The sequence below is a fragment of the Haemaphysalis longicornis genome, unplaced genomic scaffold (genome assembly GCF_048455015.1).
Source record: "Haemaphysalis longicornis isolate Haplotype H1 unplaced genomic scaffold, Haemaphysalis longicornis Haplotype H1 scaffold_7, whole genome shotgun sequence".
Classification (NCBI taxonomy): domain Eukaryota; kingdom Metazoa; phylum Arthropoda; class Arachnida; order Ixodida; family Ixodidae; genus Haemaphysalis; species Haemaphysalis longicornis.
In genome coordinates, this window is record NW_027526422.1 from 98,464,369 (window position 1) to 98,476,646 (window position 12,278).

At 50.1% G+C, this 12,278-nt stretch overlaps 1 protein-coding gene across 1 annotated transcript in view; it reads right to left on the bottom strand.

Moving 5' to 3' along the window:
* LOC144146156 (scoloptoxin SSD14-like) overlaps positions 1-5,618 on the bottom strand; it is a 116,220-nt gene extending 110,602 nt beyond the window's left edge. The window contains exon 1 of the mRNA XM_077678122.1: positions 5,497-5,618. Within this exon, the coding sequence (XP_077534248.1) occupies positions 5,497-5,561 (65 nt within the window). The 5' untranslated portion in view covers positions 5,562-5,618. The remainder of the gene's footprint in view (positions 1-5,496) is intronic.
* Positions 5,619-12,278: the final 6,660 nt, after the last annotated feature.

Genomic DNA, 12,278 nt, shown 5'->3' on the forward strand with positions numbered 1-12,278 from the left:
GATTTACCTGTCACATACCCCTTCCGTCTGTCCACGCATGTGCCCATGCTGCCTATACACTCAAGCGGGTTAGCAATAAGAACGAAAAGATCCAAATGGGGCATTGAAATGAGCAGTCAGGTTGGCTCCTGTTGCATGTTAAGTCTGGATGTGGTTCAAGATATATTTGGCGCCCCTGAAGTCTGAAGACGTCGCATTCCTGGAGACTTATTGCCTTAAGTTGGCACTACCGCTAGGTGACCTTCTGCAAAATGTTTAAAAGGTTTTAATGATTGAAAAATAGCTTCTTGTAGTTGCAAACAGCAGTCCCAGACTGCTCTCTGACACTTTGCCAAGTGCCTCAGCGCACGTATGCAAAAGGTGCATACGCAAGTCGGCCCATGAAGCTAGCTGGCACATCCAACGCTGCCTCTATTGTTTGTTGCAATCGTATATGGATCCATAATATATATCATTCTTGATGTAGCTCCTTAAGTACATTAGTGATGATTTCGAGTCCCTATTAGAACTCAATTCCCTGCTTCAGGCGAGGAAACACATCTGCAACGCGTTAGCATTGACCTTTCATTGATACAGGAAATAACCGAACACAACATAACCAGAGGTCTCTTCAAGATCGTATGACCACCTGGACTGACTGCCATCATAATCGCCCTCGTGAAACCATTCTAGTGCATCTTTCACCCATTTTTCTGCAAAAACGATAAAATCCTAAATGACCCCTAGCAGTACGAAATATTTGCGATTTGTTTACGAACCTTGCAGATGTCCCTCTCCAAGGCTATAAGCCTTGCAGTGCGACATCTTTTGTATCATCCCTCCCTTTTGTTTCGCATCATGCTCCAAAATAATATAAAGCCGCTCTCTCTTTCTCTCTCTTTCTCTCTCTTTCTATCTCTTTCTCTCCCTTTCTCTTTCTTTCTCTCTCATTAACTCTTCGCTGTTTGCCAGCTGACGCGGAAAACGAAAACTCGGGACCTTGCTGATAATACCATCAGCTCCGTAAACACTGAATTCTGCGCGTTATGCGGGCACGGAAAGCAGTCCATTTTTAAGGTCAAGTCGTACTGTACGCTTATCGCCTGCACGTTCTAAATAACGTTGTTCGCATCCGCCGTTATTAGATGCGACGCATCTCTTGCTCTGGGGCATGTCCCTCCTGCGTCGGCGTCGGCGGCGTCCGCACGCCACCTGCGCATGCGCGACTCTCCTCCGCTCTTCTCTCCGACAGCGGTGCGAAACACTCTCGCTCCCTCTCCTTATCATAAACAACAGCTGCGTGAGCGCGCTTCGCTCCGCTCTTGTCGCGCAAGTGCGCGCAAGTGCGCGCATGCGCGACTCTCCTCCGCTGTCTCCTCTCTTTCAGGCGCTGTGAATATAAAGCGGGTAGCGCGCGGCGGCGGTTCAGTCAGCGCTCGCTCTTGTTCGACTTCGCGTCACAACTCGTTTCACCAGATTTATAGAATCAACCCAACGGAAACAGCAACTGAACCCCCCAATGCGTCGCATCACACCAGGGTTCGCTCGCGGGAAGATGGGCGTAATTTTTTACAGCTGCTCTTCTACCTTCCAACACAAAAAAGCCTCATGCTCAGTGCCTCCAACGGTCGTGGTCTGACATTCCGCGCGTGAGCTATACTCAGCGTAAAAAGCTTCCAGGACGCTATTACGACTGACAAAGTTAATTCTTTGCTGCCCGATTGCTAGGCGCTTGATTTGTATTCGGAGGCGAGGCATCACGCTCCGTGGCATCACCGCCGTACATGTACCATGAGCTCCTTCACCAGGCATTCGGAAAATAACCGTGGCTGTCGAAATCGCATGCTGGGAACTTTAGACACAAGGTGTACGTTGTACTACCATAGTCATTGGTGGAAACCCCGGCTTTCTCTAAATGTAATATGCGCCTTTTTAGTGCTTGCAAAAACCTTATATTCATCATATGCCTGGATATCTCCATCAGTTCCTCTGAAAATTCGCTATTTGATTTCAATCCTACGGCCACAAACATTCTTTCCAGAATCCGAGACGTCACTCACGATCGTTTCAAGATACGCCTGGTCTGGACTCATGCTCACACCCATGGAGCGGACAGAAACCAGTCGGCGCATAATGCTCCCCGCGAGTGTTACCCAATCCTCCCATGGTACCCGATTGCCTCCAGGAACACCCTGCCAAGAACAGGCATGTAAACTCCACTGGCAACAGGAATACCGTAGAATTATGAACCTCAGCCGGCAGCGGCTTGCTGAAGTCTCACCACCTGGTTTTCTTGCTCCGCTGCAGTTCCTGGCAGGAACAGCAGAAATTTTCACGAATAAGGTCTACTTTCACCAATATGGTCTACTAAGACTCGGCCTGCACTCCGAACATCATCTCTAAATGCCCAGGCACCCTACTAGTCTTCAGTGCCCCTGCTGTGGCTGTAACCACACACGCAACTTTTTCTACGTCGTCTGGGCACATTCAGCTTACTCAACTAATCGCGACCACTTTCTCACAACGCAAATAGCTCAACGACTTCTGCAGAACACGTCCAGTATATCAGAAGCAAGGCCCAAATATTACACCAAAGTGCAAAATTCGGTCTAAAAACAGGTCTCTATAAAGTAGTACAGTCGAACACGGATATATCTAACTCCAAGGGGATCGCGAAAGAATTCGATATATCGACAATTCGATATATAAAATACGCCTATCCGAAGAATATCTGACAACTCCGCACATCACTGAGAGTTTTCTGAAGTCGTGGAAAACGGTAAACTACCGTTTTGACCCTTAAAGCACGGAAAATCCGAACCGCAGCATGATGACCACAGCACTTTATTTATCATTGATATGTCGTTGAGCTTCGCTTGTTTTTTTCTCCTGCGTCGTAAAGTTCGCCAAATTGTCTTCAAGGTTACAAACACGCACAAATGAGAAAATCAACGCTGTACACTGTGCCACAACAGAGGCGATTAACGCTGACGTAACCTCGGCTGCAGTAGGCGGTTGGGAACGTTGTCAGGCACTGAGGGCCGTTAACTTCAGTATCCGAACCGAACACCTCCCCCATCTGGAGGCGTGCAATGAAGTCGCTTTGCGCCCGACACGCTCCGGAAAAGCCGGGGCGGGTTGTGCTGCATTCGCCTTTACGTCAACGTTGATGCGTGCATCGCCCTCAAAACTACTGCGAGGAATTCCGAACGCCTTTTATACCAACATCTTTTCAGCAGCCTGCACCCGACGAATTCTCGCCTTAGTTGCTCCGAAATTAATGCCTTGGACAAAACAAACAATACACCGCATCGGTCCCCCTGCATGAGCCACTAAACAGCTAAATCACAGAAAAAGAGTGCCTCCGGTCAATTTCTTTTGCTCCTTTATGTCCTTTCGCCCCAACCACTATCCGCGTTCTAGCTATCATGGAGCTGCCCGTCGTGCTAGCGTGAAAACAGCTGTTGAAGGCCATCGAAGCGACATAATGCCGCCTACGCCGCCTCTGTCTCCTCAAGCCAGGCAGCTCCTGCGATGAGTCAACATTATCATCAATTCCACCCCATCAGAGGAAGCAAACTTTCAGGGACACCTTCGGCGCGTAATTCGATATATCGAATTTTCCCGTGATCAGGAGTTCGATACACGCGCACAACAGCCCTATACTTTTGCATGGGATTTTCAAGGGGATGTTTGCACTGTTCGATATAGACAATAATTCAATATATCCGCGTTCGATATATCCGTGTTCAACTGTATGAAGTCGAATCGTCATCCGTTCACTAGATGCCCCTAAAGCTTACCCCTCGTGGCACCCCACGGCTTCATATGGATACCCGGATGTTCATCGTCTCACAGTGTCGTTGCCCCTACTACGTCCGTATGGTACCCGTAAGGGTGAAACCAGAGATAACAGGCTCAAGTTAACGGCCGAAGTGCAGTGAAAGAGCTTTACAGAACCATCTTCCTCTACTGCTATTCCTATATCCCACATAAAACACTCTTGACCTCCTTCCTCCAATAAAATCATTTATACCATTCCATTTGCATGTGTCGTACTTAAAAGCCGAACGTGCACAAGTCTTTTTCGTGTTTGCTTTGTTTTCCGAGTTAAGGGCATATATTTTCTCCATTTTTTCGAAGGCCATACTGGATGCTCAGCGCGGAATGAGATCGCCAAGATTTGTACTGAACGCGGCATCTTGTGCACGGTAGTGGGCTTGCTACCTCAGATGACAAAAGCACAAAAAAAACCTCTGATAGAGGAAAGTGTAAAAATTTTATACTGACGTTTCTCGATTACCTTGACAAAATAGTTCCCCATCGCGTTTCACGTCCTGCGAGATGTTGTACTGTAAGCTGCCTTATCTATTTACCCTCATACATGTCATTTCCTTCCTAAGTTGGACACATTTTGTGTTTATGCCAGGTTACACGAAACGGTGAAGAAGGTATTCTAAACTTTGGTTGCATTATGCATGACACGGAGAAGACACGACAGGCAAAATCATTAATTTCTGAGATAACTTTCAAGGCGTTCTCTCGCCCAAGCTAAAGCGATTTTGTATTAGCCTGCCCCATTATTCCATCCACCCCTGCTCAATAAGCGGTGCTCTATCAAAACAATTATAACCACTGCTGGGGTTTGCTTAGAGTTTCACATTTTATTTTACTCGCGTCTCCGTCCTTTTGAAGCACCCGAATTGTTTGTTCAATGACTTTAGCGATCAATTAGCTTGCGTCACGTGCAAGCTCTGACAAGTAAGCACGATATTGATTTGCCGGGACAGCTTGCGGAATGCTATTTTTGTTGCGGTGCAATGCTACTAAATCCCTTTAAATCCGAGTGCTTACAATTGATGAATTCTATCTAGGCGTGCATGACGGTCACTTGGAAAAAACTGAGCTTTGAAGGAACCACGCTTTGACGAGCATCGTTGTTTATGGGCGCACTCCGGACCTTCGTTCAATACGTCAACAGCGAACCCTTGAATAAGGAGAAGGCTTATCAGGAGTAACCTCATATTTAGGCACAAAAATGGCACCTAATCAAACTCTAAAAAACAGCAAGTCCTAACACTTTCCATTTCTTTTTTTGCAACAACTGGGGGATGATCTAAATTTTTAAGGCTGTCAAGGCAGTTAATCACTATTGCTAGCTAACCACGCTACATTTTTTTAGGTTGCCTGCTGGTGGTTGGAACTGCTGGTCATCTGTAAACGCTCTTTTTCTGGTTCCTTCATTTTGTTTGCCATAATGTGCGGCTACATTTTTGTGCTGTGTATTTCCGTGTATTGTATGTGCTGTATTGCCCCTCCTGCTTGGGCCCAAACCGGGCCTGCAGTATGTACTAAATAAATAAATAAATAAACAACCGATTTTTGATATTATCTTTGTATAAAACTGTTTATCGAACTACACGAAAGAAAATAAGAGCAAATTCAGAGCATCCCCTCCAATATTAGCAATATTTATTCTATAAAAAACGGCGCACGTTATTTAAACTTGAACCCTACCTTGAGTACACATTGAAAATGAAGCCTCTACCACGTGCCATGGAGTGAAGGACAGCAGCACCCATGCACAAGAGTGTCGCAATTGATGCGTCGACAGTTTTTCCGCCGTTCTGAGAGATGGTTCTGCATAGAAAGAATAGCGTGCACATTTTTCATGAGTAACCAAAATGATTGTCGGTCACATACGGTAGATGGCTATACTTTTTCGCTGGCCAGCCGCAGGTGTACACTACCGACAATAGAAACATTCATGCACATAACAGTCCATTAATGTACGTCCGCAATGTTGACAGTATTGGTGGGCCACTGCGCAAACTATTACCAGTTAATCACACAACCACGTCTCTTAGCGCTATGAAAGGCAGTACACTAAGTAGTAGTAGTAGTAGTACGTATTACTGAATGAAGCGGACTTAGCGTTGCATAGCTTCCAGCAATCCCTCCGCCTAATCGTCCGCAATACAATATCAGAGACTATCAAAGTCACACCTCACTTAGTCCTAAAAAAACGGACACACAATGTCACCACACCTCACTTAGTGCTGTGGTCTGCAAGAATCCGAGTAGGAGACCCAGTATTCCATTAAATCAAGCACCTCAAAAATTTCGAATCCCAAAAGCTATCTTTCTTTCAAAATAAAGAATTGAGTGGCCTGGAACAAAAGGCGATAATTCTAGAGCTTAAATCACGTTCTATGTCTTCACCACAGTTGAATTTCGCTTCGGTTCTTCCTGATGAGGGATGGGGGCGAAATAGTGAGGTTCTTTTGGGGCCCGGGGCCGAGATGACGATCTCGGCTCGCCCTGATGACCGACGTCCGATGCTTGAAGAAGGTGAGGGATGAGAACTGCCTGTCTTGCTAGATATTAGGTTTATTTACATTATTTACATGACTCCAACTTTACATCAGGTCAGAGTGACGGTTACATTGTCACTCTGACAGCAGCAGCCTGTTCGGCCGAGATCTATACTGAACTAGATCCGCTCTCGACCGACCCTCGACACACCCCAACACTCCGGTTTTGATAGCAAAAACCCCGCCTCCAAAAAGGGGGCGTTCAAGAAAGAGAGAAAAACCTTTCAAAACGATTATTACAAACCATTGATTGGCCACAGGAACCAGCCAATCACACACATGTCCCCACCTGCGGTCACGTGACCTAACACTCTCCCTTACACACTCATAGTGCGTTTCCCACGAACGCCATAGCACCCGACAAGCAAATACAGGACATCTGTGGCCTAAGTGGACACACATTACGTTCAGCGGGTGGCATCTGCACAAAAAGCAAGCCGAGGGCCCGGAGCGGTCCTCGCGCGGCTGACCTCCCTCCGCGCGACGCCTCCCACGACGCCGTGCGTCTGCGTGCGCGGCGGGACAATGAGGGTTGCTAATTCCCTCCCAGACGAAGGGCGCCGCCGCCTGCCGCCAGTCCCACCGGAAGACGCGCTTCAGGCCCACTCGGTGGTCTCCGAGGCGATTGACCCGTCAACGACCCACGCCGCCGCCGGAGTCGAAGATTTCCAAACTTACACCGCGCGCGCTTTCAACACTAAGAGATACGATAATCTGGCTTCCCGTCAGCTTGTTATGCCGAGTGACCCAGCCCCCTCCGACGCGACAGAGGTACTCAAGCTAATCGCCCCCGTCTTTTGACACACAAAAGGACGGGCACAACACACGCTCTCCGCGGCTCCTAACTTGGCGTCCGTGCGGCTACATGAAAGGGACACAGGATCGTAGCTACCAGCGGAGGCGACGCTAATACATGGGCCACCGGCGGCCTTCATTAATTGCATGCGGAGCCCGAACTTAAAGGAGCCATGAAGAGAAAATGCAAGTTGGTTTTATTCGAAAGATTTCGTGTTTTATAGTGCCCCCAGCGCTTGTCCGGATACAAACGGTGCTTTATTCACTGAGAAATTAAACAATTTAGGTTAAAATTTTGATTTTCCCGCTCAATCGTGCGTTTTCGTGGTCCCAAGTGACATCACGGGAACCGACCGCTCTGCAGCCTAGAGTACCTTCATTCACGCATCCGCCGTACAGGGTAGAGACACGTAACGCTGGCGCCGCCATGTTCGGTTGCTCGCTCGCCGCCAAAGCAAGTCATTGTGTCAAAACCGCGCTAAAATTATCGCCGCAACGCGGTTTACTGAAGAAGTTTGAATCATATTGTCTGTTTCGCGTTGCGAGGTCTTGTGGGAAACGAAAAGAATAACGCGTTGAGCCCGTTGGCCCAATTGCGGCGGCACGGGACCGTTCAAAGGTTGTCTCCACCCTGTAGCGGTGTTGGTTTGTTCCCACGTTTTTTTACGTTCCGTAACCTAGATGGCGCCACCATACCGTGGCAAGCGTTTGGTTTGTTTTTGCCCGCATTTAAACCTGGCTTGTTTTTGTTCTGGGATAAAATATTCGTTCCCTGAAACAGTGCTCGCTCGACAAATGGGGTCACGTAAGACACCGTTGCTTGCGTCAATCGGCCAGTGTCGTCTGAGACAACCCCAAGCCCCATAGTGCTGTGCAGCTAAACCAAAGCATGCTGTGCGCAGTACGAACAGCAGAACGCATCAGTACTTCTATGTTTACATGTGCTTTCGTAACTTCCACTGTTTGTCCCATCATTCCTATTGCTTTGTAAAGAATGTGCCCTAAATTTAAGCGCAAATCGCTCGTTCGTCTATTTTGTAAGCTCTACCTAATTTGCGTCTGCTTCTGCCAGCCTCCGCCAATCGCAGAGCTTAGCCCATGTGACATCACAGGTTCTGTTGCGGGAAATGAGCTGGTGGGTCGCATGACCATTCCCGTTTTTCCTAATTATGTAGCTTATTTGAGCGAAGTTTACGTTAAAAGTGGTGTCAGTATGATTCTAACGAGACAATCTTTTGAATGAACCAAACTTGTGTTTTCTCTTCATGGCTCCTTTAACACCTCCGCACTAAGAATGTTGTCCGTACACTAGCTGTACGTACAACATTAACTCTCCTGCAGGTTATGTCTTACTGCAGAGCCAGAACTCAACTACAGGGCCCGTGAGAACAAACTCGTGGCACCCTCTACCATTAAAGGCAGCCAACCCCACGAAGGGTATAAATGTTCGACCTGACAACTGAATGAATGACACCATCCACTCTTAAACGTTAAGCGCATGCAGGAACATTCTATCACTCTAAGGAAAGAAAAAAAAATATCCGAACAAAACCAAACGTACCAAAAGAGGTTCTCCTGTACAAAAAAAAAAAAAACGTCTAAGGAAGTTCAGGGTCTCTTCACGCACTCGCCGACGCGTGTTCTTTCGGAATGCGACACAGATTGTTCGTCCCGGTTGCGGTTCACTTGTTGTCCACATGCGATGCACTGAAAGTTCATTTTTCAGTACTTCAAACACCAGTTCGCACACAAGCGCCACAAGGGGGCCCTACTTGCACATTCCATGGCCCACCATGACCACATGCCAACGAGCGCAAATAAAGGAATGCACTCGCTATTGTACCCAGAGGTAAACTCCCTACCGTGCTGTAACAGCGGCTCTACTCCTCAAGAAGACAGCGTTAAGACCGCCAGGCTGCGCTTCTCGCAAATCACACGACTTACGACAGCTGAATGCAACCAACACATGCACAAACAAAAAAAAACTAACAACAAGGTGGGAGAACTACAATACAGGTGAAACTAACAATAATTGCCCTCTGAGCGATCCCTACGCACCCAGAGAAAAAGACGCTAACAACCAAGTGTGCGCCAAACAACACTGACCCGTTCTGTCTAGCACTGCACACTATTCAGCGCAACCCCCCCTTTCCACGGCGGCACACACCGACCGTCGCACGGAAGCTGATTCCGTTTCGTGCGCCACCAGCTGATTCTACACGAACCCTGGTTTGGCTCGCGGCGTCCTCTGCTCCCGGGAGAAAAGGAACACCCTACTCGGTGGTAGCGCGTACGACGATGTCGCACCTGCGCCGCCACACCCGCCCCCGAATTCCGCGTTCTTGGGCCCGTCGGAATCGCCCTACGCGCAAGACGCCGCGATCCGCCTGCACCTTCATGCTTTGATCACACAAGCTCAACAATCAGGCACGCCGTTCCGCTGCCGTAGCATGCCCCTTGTGCTGCCTCGGCGACAGACGGCTGTACATTGCGCGCCTCCAAAAAGAGAATTTCCGGAGCTGAGACATCTGCCTCGCGAGATTCCTCGATCTAATCTGTAGCAGTGGGAACGCTACGGTGCTGCTCAACAACTGCAGTGGCTTCGGCCACCTCAACTGCATTCCCACCCTCCTTATCCCGTGGCGTCCGAAGCGCCCACGAGGGAACAACCACTGTGAAAACATTGGTGTCCTCTTCGAGTTTACCAATCCTGCGGAGCTTCGCTTTTTTGTAAGCGATCTCCGCTCTCCCTTGGGCTAATTGAGCGCTAAGCTCTTCAGCTGTCCATTCGGACTAGCTACCCACGCCCCTGCTACCCGCTAACCTTGCTTTTTCGAAAGCGTGCTGCGCATTTTTTAGAGCTATCTCCGCTCTCAACTCCTCAATCTCGAGCACAATGGCACTAACCTTTCGGTCGGTGCCGCGACATCCCGTTAGCATAGTGGCCATGGTGAACCCGGAGAAAACAAATCAGGGCCCACCTGTGCTCGCTCCGGGTTAGGCCGGGTCGGTGATGCAGCAGCTCGTGGACCCGATGCGCCGCTCTCGCCGCTGGGATGGGGCCGTGCTCCTGGACCGGAGCCCACGAGGTGTGTTATAAATAAATGAGATGGGCGCAGGCAGAAGGCGATAGCTGGGGTAAGGAAGAAGACGAAGCTGCGCCCACTGCCTCGCCAAGAGTATGTTCCATCGCCTTACGAGAATGGGTGCTGGGTCGTGCTTCTCTCTTGGATCCTCCATACGCTGGTGCCGAAACCCAGGAGCCTAGGCGGGTTTTTGGCGGGAGGCCAGAGCCCACGAGGCCTCCGGCTTAGGTGTCGCCCCGTTGAACCGCGGCTTACGCCGCCCTGGGCCAGAGCCCATGAGGCCTCCCGCTGAGGTGTCGCCCCGTTGAACCGCGGCTTACGCCGCCCTGGGCCAGAGCCCATGAGGCCTCCCGCTGAGGTGTCGCCCCGTTGAACCGCGGCTTACGCCGCCCTGGGCCAGAGCCCATGAGGCCTCCCGCTGAGGTGTCGCCCCGTTGAACCGCGGCTTACGCCGCCCTGGGCCAGAGCCCACGAGGCCTCCCGCTGAGGTGTCGCCCCGTTGTCGTTGAATAGTGGCTGCTGCTGCACTGAGCCGGAACTCACGAGGCCTCCCGCTAAGGTGCCGCCCCGTCGATGCTTGGAGTCGGGCTCGTTGTTGGTCGGAGCCGAACCTTGCATTGAAGGAGTCTCTCCGGAATGCCCCACCAGCTCCAGCCGATGGTCGTGGTCATCCTGTCAACTGCGCCAGTTGAATTTCGCTTCGGTTCTTCCTGATGAGGGATGGGGGCGAAATAGTGAGGTTCTTTTGGGGCCCGGGGCCGAGATGACGATCTCGGCTCGCCCTGATGACCGACGTCCGATGCTTGAAGAAGGTGAGGGATGAGAACTGCCTGTCTTGCTAGATATTAGGTTTATTTACATTATTTACATGACTCCAACTTTACATCAGGTCAGAGTGACGGTTACATTGTCACTCTGACAGCAGCAGCCTGTTCGGCCGAGATCTATACTGAACTAGATCCGCTCTCGACCGACCCTCGACACACCCCAACACTCCGGTTTTGATAGCAAAAACCCCGCCTCCAAAAAGGGGGCGTTCAAGAAAGAGAGAAAAACCTTTCAAAACAATTATTACAAACCATTGATTGGCCACAGAAACCAGCCAATCACACACATGTCCCCACCTGCGGTCACGTGACCTAACACTCTCTCTTACACACTCATAGTGCGTTTCCCACGAACGCCATAGCACCCGACAAGCAATTACAGGACGTCTGTGGCCTAAGTGGACACACATTACGTTCAGCGGGCGGCATCTGCACAAAAGCCAAGCCGAGGGCCCGGAGCGGTTCTCGCGCGGCTGACCTCCCTCCGCGCGACGCCTCCCACGACGCCGTGCGTCTGCGTGCGCGGCGGGACAATGAGGGTTGCTAATTCCCTCCCAGACGAAGGGCGCCGCCGCCTGCCGCCAGTCCCACCGGAAGACGCGCTTCAGGCCCACTCGGTGGTCCCCGAGGCGATTGACCCGTCAACGACCCACGCCGCCGCCGGAGTCGAAGATTTCCAAACTTACACCGCGCGCGCTTTCAACACTAAGAGATACGATAATCTGGCTTCCCGTCAGCTTGTTATGCCGAGTGACCCAGCCCCCTCCGACGCGACAGAGGTACTCAAGCTAATCGCCCCCGTCTTTTGACACACAAAAGGACGGGCACAACACACGCTCTCCGCGGCTCCGAACTTGGCGTCCGTGCGGCTACATGAAAGGGACGCAGGATCGTAGCTACCAGCGGAGGCGATGCCAATACATGGGCCACCGGCGGCCTTCATTAATTGTATGCGGAGCCCGAACTTAACAAACACCCCAAGCGGTTGGACTGATGAAACGGGGGCAAGAAAGTGCTTAAAAAACAGTAAAGGCTGCATTTCATCAGTGTTGTTTCCTTTCATTTCCGAGTTTTATAATAAATTATTGCCAATTTATCCACTCCTTGTGTTCTTATTTCAGCAACATGTGTACTCCCTTAGATACTGAAGCACATAGCCGAGGGTCGCTTGCTACAGCCCATTTGCTATAGTTTCCGAGGATAGCTGGTGAAAGAGG